This window comes from Heterocephalus glaber, unplaced genomic scaffold (genome assembly GCF_053883595.1).
Source record: "Heterocephalus glaber isolate CG9 unplaced genomic scaffold, H.glaber_assembly_v1.0 deba00001532, whole genome shotgun sequence".
Lineage (NCBI taxonomy): Eukaryota > Metazoa > Chordata > Mammalia > Rodentia > Bathyergidae > Heterocephalus > Heterocephalus glaber.
This window is the reverse complement of record NW_028258330.1, coordinates 26,555,161-26,568,060: the sequence shown is the minus strand read 5'-3', so window position 1 is coordinate 26,568,060 and position 12,900 is coordinate 26,555,161. Positions and strand designations below refer to the sequence as shown.

The 12,900-nt window shown below is 43.0% G+C and overlaps 1 protein-coding gene across 1 annotated transcript; it reads left to right on the top strand.

Annotated features, from left to right (window-relative positions):
• The first annotated feature begins 871 nt into the window (after positions 1-871).
• On the top strand, positions 872-3,860 carry CUNH20orf173 (chromosome unknown C20orf173 homolog). The gene is given in 3 exon segments (XM_021246865.2): positions 872-1,613; positions 2,190-2,988; positions 3,160-3,860. Coding segments are annotated over 2 exon segments (393 nt in total). The 5' UTR covers positions 872-1,403; the 3' UTR covers positions 2,373-2,988; positions 3,160-3,860.
• The last annotated feature ends 9,040 nt before the right edge of the window (positions 3,861-12,900 follow it).

Sequence of the window (12,900 nt, the reverse complement as noted above, 5' to 3'; positions counted from 1 at the left end):
AAGTCTCTCTCTCTCTCTCTCTCTCTCTCTCTCCCTCCCTCCCTCTCTCTCTCTCTTTCCCTGGTCTCTCTGTTCCTGGCTGCCATGAGTTGAGTAGCTTTCCTCCGCCCTACCCTTTCATCATATTTCTGCCTTGTAACCAACCAACGATGGACTGAACCCTCTGAAACTATGAGCCAAAATTAACCTCTCCTCCTTAAATTGTGTATGTCAGATATTTTGTCCCAGTAATGAGAAGGTTGATTAATACAGAGAAGATGTATAGGAATAAGAAACAAATGGATTTGGATATCATAGGAGAGGGGGGATAATACATGGGTTTTGGCTTCAGTAACCAGGTACCTTGGTCCATTTTCTGTTACTATAACAATATCTGCGACTGGGTAATTTATAAAGGCTCATGGTTCTGAGGGTAGAAAGTCCAAGATTAGGCAGCTGTACTCTGTGAGGGTTTTGTGCTGCTTCATAACACTGCAGAAGTTAGAAGCAGAAAGAGAACTGTGTGTACAAGAAAGACTAAGGAGCTAAACTCCTACAGTAATTAGCCCATTCCTGTTCGGCTCATGAGGGCTATGTCACCCTGACCAAAAACCTCCCACCAGGCCCCACCTCCCAACACTGTAGCACTGAGGAATGAATGTTCCAACCCATGAATTTTGGGGTGCATAAGCCTTAGCACTGGGGGAATGGGAGACTATTTAGAGATAGGAACATCTTGGGAAGGGATTGGTTTATAAGGAAAAATTGAGTTCAGCTTCAAGCTTCTGGTCAGATGTCTCTGAGACATCAATGTGGAAGTCCACTTAAAGAAGAGAGACAAGGCAGGACCCTGTCTCCATGGATCTTGCATTCAGCGTAGGCCATTTGGGCATTAGAGACAGGTCAGGGTGGTGACTTTCCAGGTAGGCTACACAAAGGAGGTCACAATGTGTACTTTATGATGGGCTCTGTAACACATCTGGGATGATACTGAGATAATCCTTCACATATGGGTCCCATATGTTGGGACCCAACATGTGCTGTCTTTCTGCCCTGGCATCTTTTTGTTGTTCATTATGAGCTTCTTCAGTTAAGCACCCCATATTCAGAGCCAGTTTTTTAAAGCTCTATACTTTACTTTTTTGTTATTCTAACTAAAGTTTTGAGGGTCTCCTCTTGAGTGATATAGGAATTGTCTCCCCCAGTATCTTCCATCTCAGCCCAGTCAGCATGCTTTTTGGGCATGAGCAAAAAGGGCGGCAGGGTATAAGAGACTGGAGGGATGTGGAGCATAGAGGGTTGGGGAGCTGTGGAGGACAACAGGACAAAAGGAAGCTGGTGCCTTCTGTGGCCTCAGCCACACAACCTTCCAGGTAGAGAAGCCAGTCTGCTGCCTGCCACATGAGCCATTGCCTGAGCCAGACATGAAGCACTGGTGGAAGATTTTTGTCCTGTGGCTCTTTGGGGAGCCCATCTTGTGGCTGATGGCCTCCTACCTGGATCTGACCCCTGAATCAGCACGCCAAGAAAAACAGATGTACTTGGTCCCAAGGCATCACTACTACAGTTTGTTCAAATTTGGGTTATATGGCTGTCCTTCTGTAACCTGCAACTGCTCCTCCAGTAACCACAGAGTTGGAGAATGAAACTGGTTTGGAGAATGCCAGGGGAAGACTGGAGCATACTTGCTGAGAACAAAAGTTCCCTGGCGGCTGGTCAGTGGTCAGCAGGGTCAGTGGTCCCTGCACAACTCCCTTTCCTCTCCACACCTAGCCCTTCCCTGTTTTCTGGCTGAAACCCCTGCCCTTAGACTGGCTGAGTGCTTCTCCCCTCTTCTGCCTCAATCCCTCATCTCTGGCTGCAGGTCTCACCCACTCAATCCTGCTTCCTTCCACTGGGAGCTGATACCTGGGCCCCGCCCTCAGACTCTTTCTCCAGCTGTTATAAGTACAAGAACTCAGCAAGAGAGCTTGGAAAAGTGTGGAAGAAGATGTTGAAAGTGATTCTCAGGCCCTTGGTGCACCATTTTGATTTCTACTTGTGTGACTTGTGTGGTGTTGAGGAACTCACAAATCCCGCAGGGCTCTGGCCTCAGTGACATCAATCAACACCACATGGTCTTCAGGTAGGTGCTGAGGAGAGGGAAGCACAGCAAAGCATAGGCTTGCCCTTGGTTCTGTTCATTTACTCTCCTTCCCAGAATGAACTAGGTCTCTGCCCAGGGCTTTGAGACACCTATGGGGAACCAAACCACAGGACTCTTCCTTTGTCCCAAGAATGCCAGTGACCAAGGCTCCTGGATGCAGCAGCTGCTTCAGCTTTCTAATCTGGCGTGAACTTCAGATGCTCTGAGTGACAAGGTGATGGAAGAATTGTTCCTAGATATTCTGTGAGGGACTGAGGGGAGGTCACTTCAGAGGAAGACACCAGGTGCTCCAGGAAGTCTATGGTGGCTTAGTGAGGGCACCTGATGGACTCTTCCAGGTCTCTAGAGCTTTGTAAAACTTTGCCACCTCTCATTCTTTCTTAGGTTTTGGAAAATGATTCAGTTCTCTAGAGGAGTAAGAGACACTGTAGTGAAAATGAGGTGAGGGGACAAGAAAGGAGAAAGATGTGGTCTTAGTCCAGCCCTTTACCCTTCGGGTACAACCAGGCTAACTGGCTGGATAACCAGGATCAGTATTTGTCCTCATGGCTCTGTTCTGCACCTTGCACACATGTGCCCAGGCAGGAAAGTCTCTTGTACTTTCCCCACTTAAAACTTCTATTTTCAATGCCTTCAGCATAGAATCTAAAGTTTTCTGTCCAACATTCTGCCCCTTTGCTTGCCTCCTCTCTCTCAGACTCCCACCTGGGCTTCTTGGAGTTCCCCAAGTACAAAAGCTACCCCATACTTCATTACAGGCTGCTTCCTCTGATTGGAATGCCCTTCTCCTATCTCCTTGGAAGAATCTTCTTCCTCCATTGTGATGGGGAGCAGCTAGCTGATGCTCTGTTAGGGACTCCAAGGTAACTAAGAATTTATCCTACCATGTCCAGAGTCTCTGTTCCCTGGAGAGGCTGAGCTCCATTCTCCCCCCAGCTCCTGAGGCACCCTGCCACACTAGGTGTCAAATGAGGGGACATGGAGTAAGACAGGATTCAGCCTGCTGACACACACATCCTTCTTTCATCTGCCAGGCCACCCTGGATGGATCAGGACAGCAGAGAAAGTGATCCCATTACTGAATGATAATCAGACCAATCCCCCCGCCCCATCCTATCTGTGTGGAGGACAGAAGCACAAATGGAAGTTGCCTGTCACAAGCTCACCAGCCACAGGTGATGCCCACATGAGGCCCCACCAGTTCTAGTCTTTAACCCTGAATGCTGATGAGCGTTAGGATTACAGCAGCAGCAGCAGAGGCAACAGGTTTGCACAGACTTTCAGAGGTAAAGGGCAAGAGGAAATCGTATGAAGACCAATATAAAATCCTGGCCTGATTCTCTTACCTGGAATCACAATATCTGGGAAGGAAGGGCCAGGCCTTGGGGCTATGATTGTGGTAACTTCTCTGCCTGATCCCCTTGGTCATGCAGGAGGTGCAAATTTGGACCCAACTCCATGCAAAGTGTGAATTGACTTTAAGTTGGATTGAGTTTCACCCTTGTGGGAGGCTGGGATTTTTTTGTTTTCTTGTGGTTTTTTTGCTCACCTTTCCACTGAAGATCCAGGATTTTGAAGCTCTCAGTTTGTTTAGGAATCTCAGTTCCAATTCTCTGCCTCCCCTGTGCTTAAGGTCTTCTGCTCACATAAACATTAAAACTTCTAAATTTCTGGACCATTTTAAAATTCTTTTTAAATTCTAGAATCTGGAGGCTTTCATTTTTATCTTTCAATATTTGCTCTGCATTTAAGATAAATTTTATTAAAATAATACACAGCGTATATTTATAAATTTTCCACTTAATGTAAGAAGAATATATAAAACACTAGGAATTCTTAGGAATTGCTCCCAGGGAAGAGACTGGTAGTGGGGAACAGGATATGGATGAATACTTTATTTTCATTTACTTTTTGTACTTTTGGATTATGTGTCTCAATCCCACATTTACATTCAAAACCAAAAACAATTTAAATGATTCTTAATATTCTGTTTTGTTTGGCCCTGGGGCACATACCTGTAATACTAGTTCTTGGGAGGCTGAGGCAGAAGGATTCCTGGGCTACATAGTGAGTTTGAGGCCAGCCTGAACTATGTAGCAAGACCCTGTCTCAAATAAAGAAACAAACAAACAAACCAAAAAAACCACAATAAATAAATGAATAAAAAATAAATAAATTCTGTTTTGTCCAGAAGTTCTGGGCATTTGTAGTAGGAATTTTCAGGTTATCTTTTAATTCATCATTTTGCTGGAACTGGGGCCCAAATGAAGTCTTTATAACCATCCTGTAGTTTCAAGAGGTGGCTGCTTCTGGGTGAGGCCAGGATATGATCCTGTAGTTTAAAGAGGTGGCTGCTTCTAGGTGAGGCCAGGATATGAAAAGCCTCCTTGCCTTATTTCTTCCACTGAATGGCAACCTCGGTGGAGGATTTGGCTATGGGTCACCATGAGCAAGAAGGGAAACTCAGGTCTAGAATAAGTGATTTTTTTCAGTAAGGACAAATGGCTGCCATTGAGTAGCTGGTCCTTATCAGGACTCCTCTGGGGGAGGTGCTTTGTTGGGGAATTTGGGAATCAGACTCACCCTTGCCCTAGATGGATGAGGAACACCTCTCTCCACTGGGGAAAAACTTGGGTATGTTGCTTTGAATCTTTTTTTTCAGTTTTAAATAATATCTGTTGGTTCTTAGTATGGAAGCTAAGCATATAAGTTCTCCTATAACCAGTGATGGCAAACCTTTTAGAGCTTTCAATGATACAAAAAGCCCATTCTTCACCACCATTCTTCCCCTCAGTTATCCTCTTACTAGCCTTCAAAAATTACCGTTTTGATTATTATGACTTGGAAAACATTGCTTAGTTTCTTTCCTAAATTTTAAGAAAGTGGCAAATCTCCTCAAAATGATCAAGCATATAAAATTAATCAGTTGCATTATTTTCAGAAAAAGGAGGGGATTATTCAGTACATGGAACTGAATTTTTTTGTTGTTATTGTTTTGGGACAGGATCTCACTATGTAGGCCAAGCTGGTCTTGAACTGGCAGTGACCTCCTGCCTCAGGCTTCCATGTATTGGGATTACAGGCATGTATCACCATGCCCAGCCAGTACATGGAACTAAAAAAAAATTTTTTTCTATATGAAAAAAGATGAAATTGATCCCTACCAAGTGGGTTAAAGACTAAACTGTCAAAACCAAAACAGTCCGCCACCTGCTTCACAAGCACAAGGTCCCAAGTTCAATCGCCAGTACCAAAACAAAACAAAACAAAAAACCACTAAATTCTTAGGGAAAAAAACTTGGAAACTTAAGTAAAAAATGTTTAGATCTTGGGGTGGGAAAAATTGCTTAAACATGACACAAAAAGAATTGAATGTAAAATAAAAGATTGAAAGATTGATAAATTTAACAATATTAAATATAAGAATTTAAGCTGAAGGAAAGAGAGCCTCTTTACTAAATGATGCTGAGGAGCCAGGCATGGTGGCTCACACCTGTAATTAAAATAATACTGAGATTCCATCTTACTCCAGAGAGAATAGTTATCATCAAGAAATCAGATAACAACAAATGCTGGTGAGGCTGCAGTGGGTTGTGTTGTGGGGGAAACCCCCCCTTCTACGTCTTGGTGGGAATGTAAACTGGTATAACCATTATGGAAATCAGCATGGAGATTCCTCAAAAAACTAAACCAAGAAATTCCATTTGGCCCACTATTCCCCTCCAAGGTATCTTCCCAAAAGAATTAAAGTCATCATATTATAGTGACACATGCATACTCATGTTTATAGCAGCAGAATTCACAATAGCTAAATGTGGGAAGCATCCTACACATTCATCAACAAATGAATGGATAAAGAAAATATGGTATTTATACACAATGGAGTACTACTCTGCCATAAAGAAGGATAAACATTAGTGTTCAATTTTCCCTGCACTGTTTGTTAAAGAGGCTGTCTTTCTTCCAGTGTATGTCTTTTGCCCCTTTGTCAAAAATCAAATAGCTCAATATGCCTGAGGTTGTTTCTACTGCCTCTGTTCTGTTCCATTGATTCACATGCCTGTTTTTGTGCCAGTGCCATGCTGTTTTAATCACAGTAGCTTTGTAGTGTAACTTCAAACCTGGGATTGTGACCCCTCCTGTTTGCTTTTATGTAGGATTGCTTTTGCTATTCTGGGTCTCTTCTTGTTCCATGTTAATTTTAGGGTTGACTTCTCTATATCTATAAGAAACGCTGTTGTTATTTTGACTGAGACTGTTAAATCTGTATGTCAGTTTTGGAAGTATAGCCATTCTGATTAAATTGGTTCCACCTATCCAGGAACAGAAGATATCTTTCCATTTTTTCATATTCTTCTCTATTTCCTTTTTCAGAGTGATATAATTTTCATTCATGAAGTTCTTCACATCCTTTGTGAGGTTAATTCCCAAGTTTTTCTTGATGCTGTTGTGAATGGTATCATTCTCCTAATTTCTTTCCCAGTGAGTTTGTTATTAGTGTATAGGGACACTACAGATTTTTCTGTGTTTATTTGGCATCCTGTTATATTGCTGAATTTGGTCATTAATTCTAAGAGTGTTTTTATGGAATTTTTGGGGTCTTGTAAGTAGAGGATCCTGTTATCTGCAAATAATCAATGGGTCAGAAGTAATTAAGGAAGGAATAAGACATTTCCTAGAATTAAATGATAATGCCAGTACAACACACCAGAATTTAAGGGACACAATGAAAGCAGTCCTATGAGGATGTTGATAGCTGTGAATGCCTGCATCAGAAAAACAGAACAAGCCCAAATAACCTAATGATGCATCTCAAGGACCTAGAGATAATAACAATCCAAACCCAGAGCTTGTACAGGAAGGAAATTATAATGATCAGAGCAGAAATCAGTGAAATTGAGACTAAAAAAAATACAAAGATTCAGTGAATCAGAGAGCCAATTCTTTGAAAGAATAAACAAAATAGACAAACCCTTAGCTAATCTTAACCAAAAAAGGAAAGACACAAGTCAATTAGAAAGGGAAAAGGTGAAATCACAACAGATATTGCTGAAATCCAGAAAATTATTAGCAACTACTTCACAAACCTATATGCCAAAAAATTGGAGAACTCAGAAGAAATGGAGAGATCCCTAGATAACATATTAATTATCAAAACTGTACCAAGAAGACTTAAAAACTTGAATAATTCAATAATAGTCAATGAAATTGAAGCAGTAAGGAAAAACCAACCAACTCAGAAAAGCCCAGGACCTGATGGTTTCACTAGCAAATTCTACAAGAACTTCCAGGAAGGGCCAGGATTTAGCTCAGTGGCATTGCACCTGCCTTGCAAGCGAAAGGTCCTGAGTTCAATCCTTGGTAACAAAAAAAAGAACTTCAGAAAAGATCAAACACCAATAATCCTCAAGCTCCTTAATGAAATCAAGAGAGTGGAGTAATCCCAAAATCATTCTTGCAAACTAGCAGTACCCCAATCCCAAATCCAGACATGGATCCAATCAAAAAAGAGGACTATAGGGCCGGGGATTTAGCTCAGTGGTTCCAGCGCCTGCCTGGCAAGTGGAAGGACCCGAGTTTGATCCCTGGTACCAAAAAAAAAAGAGGACTATAGGCCAGTCTTTCTTTCTTTCTTTTTTTTTGGTACCAGGGATCAAACTCGGGACCTTGCACTTTCGAGGCAGGCAGTGAAACCACTGAGCTAAATCCCTGGCCCAGGCTGATCTTTATAATAAACATAGATGCTAAAAATCCTCAGCAAGATCCTGGCAAACAGAATGCAACAAATCATTGAAAAGATCATATATCATGGCCAAGAAGGCTTCATCCCAGGAATGAAAAGATGGTTCAACATATGCAAATCAATAAATGTAATTCATCACATAAATAGAAGCAAGGACAAAAATCCATGATCATCTCAATAGACACAGAAAAGGCCTTTGACAAAATCCAACATCCATTCATGATTTTTTAAAAAACCCTGAACAGGGCTGGGGATTTAGCTCAGTGGTTTCACCGCCTGCTGCGCAAGCACAAGGACCCGAGTTCGATCCCTGGTTCAAAAAAAAACCCAAAAAAACAAACGGGGCTGGGGATTTAGCTCAGAGGCACTGCGCCTGCCTCACAAGTGCAAGGTCCTGAATTCGATCCCCAGTACTGCAAAAAAAAAAAAAAAAAAAACCCTGAAGAGGGGCCAGGGATTAGCTCAATGGTTCTGCCGCCTGCCTCAAAAGTGCAGGGACTCGGACGGGGGATTTAGCTCAGTGGTTCCGGTGCCTGGCTCATAACCACAAGGTCTGAAGTTCGATCCCCAGTACGAAAAAAAAAAAAAAAGTGCAGGGACCCAAGTTTGACCCCTGGTACCAAAAAATAAAAAATTAATTAATTAATTAATTTTAAAACCCTGAAGAAAGTGGGTATAGAAGGATATGATATGATAAAAGCCATTTATGACCCACTTATGGCCAACATCATATAAAAAGTGGAAAACCTGAAAGTTTTCTCTGTAAAATCAGGAATAAAACAAGGATGTGCAATATCACCACTCCTGTTCAACATAGTCCTCAAAACATTAGCCAGAGCAGTCAGGGAAGAGAAAGAAATAAAAGAGTTATGTATAGAAAAGGAGAAAGTCAACATATCATCATTTGCTGATGACATAACCCTTGACTTATAAGACAAAAAAATTATGCCAAAAGACTTAGAATTAATAATCAAATTCAGCAATGTAGCAAGATAGCTACTATTATGTTATATCTTTCAAAATAACTAGGAGAAGGGCCAGGAATTTAGCTCAGTGGTTTTGTCGCCTGCTGCACAAGTGCAAGGAACCGAGTTTGATCCCTGGTACCAAAAAAAAGAAAAAAAAAAAAAACAAAACTAGGAGAGGCTAAAGATGTATAAATATTTGAGGTGATGAATGTGCTAATTATGCTGATTTGATCATTACACAATGTGGAATTATTATGTATTAATTAAAAATAAAAGTTTTTTAAAAATCAACTACAACAAAAACAATGTGAAAAATATGATTTCTTAAAAGTTGCATAGTTTTTTTTTGTTGTTGTTGTTTGAGTCAGGGTCTTACTATGTATTTCAGGCTGGCCTTAACTTGTGGTGCTCCTCCTGCCTCAGGCCCCCAAGTTCTGGGATTATAGGCCTGTGCCACCACTCAGCCTAAAAATTGCATGTTTTTATCTTAGTGATAGTTTTCAAAATGAAAGGAAAGTCATTTAAGGGTTTTTAACAGTTGAATATACCAAATAGTTACTTTCATCAGATGATAAATTTCTCTCTGACCCAGGAAGTTCCAAGTGGCCCTTCCTTGTCCTCTCTGTCTCCTGTTCATCCACCCCCACCCTGACACATGTCCTCTCATTTCCACCCTCATGTCCCCCTGATGTTTTATTTCCAAGTCTCCCTTGTCTTCTGGGCTCTGGGCTGAATGCAAAGTGAAGGAGGAGGTCTTGCTCATGAGCATGCATGGAGGAGGTCATAATGTGGGCAATGTGATGAGGTCTCTGATACAATTGGGCTGGCAGGGAAGACCTCATTGGGCATTGAAGGAACCTAGTTAGCAAAACAGACTCCATACTGCTGCTGACCGACCCACCTGCCTGCCCTTTAGATGGACTCAAAAGGAGGAAGCTTAGAAACCTCCTCCCCTTAGAGAGTCTCTTAGAAACAACAACTAATCAACTATTGTTTTACAAATGTTCTAACGGTAGGACGTTCTGCTTCTGTACCTTTTGCTTGCTTTGCTAGTTCTATCCCATAGGGGGGCCTAGAAACTGTTGGGCTCAAAGGTGTATAAAATATGTTAATCTCCCCCCAGTCAATGCTCAATGCTGGGCTCGGGTCCCAGCTGGTAATAAACTCCTGTGTGGATTTAATATCGGTCTCTGGTTGATTCTTTCTCACTGGGTGCAACAGGCATCAGTCTCCTTGGGGAGGACACAGAACACAAGAAGTGGCATCCCTCCCTTTCTGCCTCACTAATCCCTGGGCAGCTGTCTTCAGTGGTGAGCAAGTGGGAAGGGAGGCCAGAAGCGAAGTGTTGGGAGGTGAGATGTGGAGGGTTGGAGAGAGATAAAGCCACAAGGACAAAGGATGTCTGTGGCCCTAGGCCCCCCTTTCCCTGTGTCAGGGATCAGAGCCAATCTACTATCTATGAGGAACACCATTGTCAGGACAGAGATGAGGATTCAATACTGGAAACGGTCTGGTAGCTGGCTGTATACACACATTGTGTCTGATGGGCCAGAAGTTCACCCAGAATAACCTCCGTATTACAAACAGGATATATGCAAGGACCTGTCACTGTTCCATAAACTCAGAAAGTGCAGCTGCTTGCCTGAAAACCACAAGTGCTCTGCCTCTCTCTATACACCTGGCTAGTCTGAGTGTTTGATAGACGCTTCCAAAGGGTTGCTGAATCCCTGCAAGAGCCACAGGCCGAGATCTCTGATGCTCTGATTTTGTGGTTGGTCAGTGCACATTCTTTGTCTAGTCCTTGCCCTCACTCCCAGGCCCCAGCGATCTCTCTTTCATGGCCCAGGTTCTAACCTTCTACAGGTAGCCAGATCCTAGGCTAAGTCCCTACATTCCTTCCTATGTTCAGGGACTTCAGGAAGTCAAGTCAGAGGAGATTAAGAGTAAGCACTGACTGATGCATCTCCCAGATGGCCCCTGGGCCACATGAGGTCCAGCTGCCAGACCTGTGCAGTGGTGGGAAAGTCAAGGTCCCTGTGTGGCTCTGGTCTTGGCTTCAGGATTGACTGACACAACATAGTGGTTAGGTGGGTACACCGTAGGAGGTGGATATTGTACCAGGAAGGCCAGGCCAAATTCTCCTCCTCTTCCAAATGACTATCTGCCATCCTTTCCAGGATGAACCAGGCCCCTGTCCGAGGTTTTGAGGAAGCAGTGGGGAACATGACCACCTTATGTTCCATATGACCATAATTTATGCAAATTATGTACCCTGAGGCTGCAGCAGCCTTCAGGATCCTGGTACGCAGCTGCTGTCACTCCCATTGAATGCATCCGGTCTGGAGTGGGTCATGCAAGTACTTCATGAAAACTTACTTCTTTGACCCAAGAAACTCTGGGTATGTGGGGAGGCAGATTGTTGGGTGTGACAGTGGGGACTCCAAAGAGATCTTTGCTAAATATTCGGGCACCCCCAAGACTTACTGAGGCTTAGGGGCTGTAGTGTCAAATGACTGAAATTTCCCCTGCTTCAATCCCTATTTATTTATTTATTTATGGTACCGGGGATTGGACTCAGGACCTTGCACTTTCAAGGCAGGCACGGTTCAATCCCCTTTTAGATTTCAGTTAGCCCAGTTCACTGGTGGAACCAAGAGAAAAACACCAGGTGAAGGACTCAGCAGGGTAAGGAGGGAAATGTGGCTGTGGGTGGCCAGGGAATGGGCTTCGGTTCAGCCCTACGTCATCTTCCTCAGGTTCTGGTGCTCAGCCTCTCCTTCCTCAGCTATGTCTGGAAAACAAGGGTCAGTCTCCATCCATGGGGTTTGTGGTTCTAGTGTATGCCTTGCACACCTGCGACCAGGTAAAACATCTTCCACAACTCACAGACCTTAATTCTTCTGCCACTAAGACCGTCTGACTTCCTAGGGGCTTTAGTTTAAATCTAAAATTTTCTGCTTGGCTTTCAAGATGCTGAACAATCTGCTGCCTCTTTACTTCCTCTCTCCAGGGCTCCCAGGCTGGGCTTCTTGGTGTTCCTCAATCACACCAGCTGCCTTACGCCTCCTCATATGTCTGGAATGTCCTTTTCTTGTCTCCTGAGGAAATATTCTTCTTCTCAATGTGATGGGGACCAGCTAGTTGATGGTCTTTTCTAGCCTCCAGGGTCACTCTGAGGTGAAGGTGAGCTCCGTCCTCCTCCCAATCCTAAGAGGAAGCCTAAACCCTGGGTACTGAATGCTGTTTGCTAAAGGAGTCATAGATGTTCGTAGGGGCAAGGCAGGATTCAGCCTGCTCCCTCATGGCCAACTCTTGCCTTATCCTATCTCCCAGTATCCTTGTTTGGTTTTGGGACAGATCATCTCCAAAGGTGGTCCCATCACTGACATGATAAATATTTGCTCAGTGGCATCACGCAGAATTTCCCAAAAGAAAATGAAGTCACCTTTAAGCTGCAATATGAGGGGAAGGTTGTTGTCTACAGCTGAGATGGTTGCCCTTGAGGCCTCAGAAGGCCAACAGGCAGCCAAAGGGAGCTTGGAGTATCAGATAGGAACAGGACTTCAAGTGCACCCAACTGAGACAACTCTGCTACTATGTAAAACCCTAGTGTATTTCTCCCATTGGACTCTTGGCGACATTAAAAGGCTACACTCTATTACTGAGTCTTTACAGCAAATGTATTACTATGTTACTCATACTATAGTCTTATCAAAACATAAATTAAGTGTGGCATAAAGTAGAAAACAATTCAAATGAACCAGTATTGATAACATAACACCAGAAAATGTATTATTTCAAGTTCCTTTGCAGCTCTGTACAATAGCTAAGCTCCTTAGCAGGATATTTTCTCTCTTTTTTTGGTACTGAGGATCGAACTCAGGTCCTTGCACTTGCAAGGCAGGGACAGTGCCACTGAGCTAAATCCCCGGCCCTAGCAGAACATTTTCTAAGAACAAAAACTATCAAAAAAATTTTAATGTAGTGTTGTATTATTTTAAAACTGTATTTTAATAGTATTAGTAACCAAATAAAAATTGGACAGGTAAAGGTTCTGTGACTTT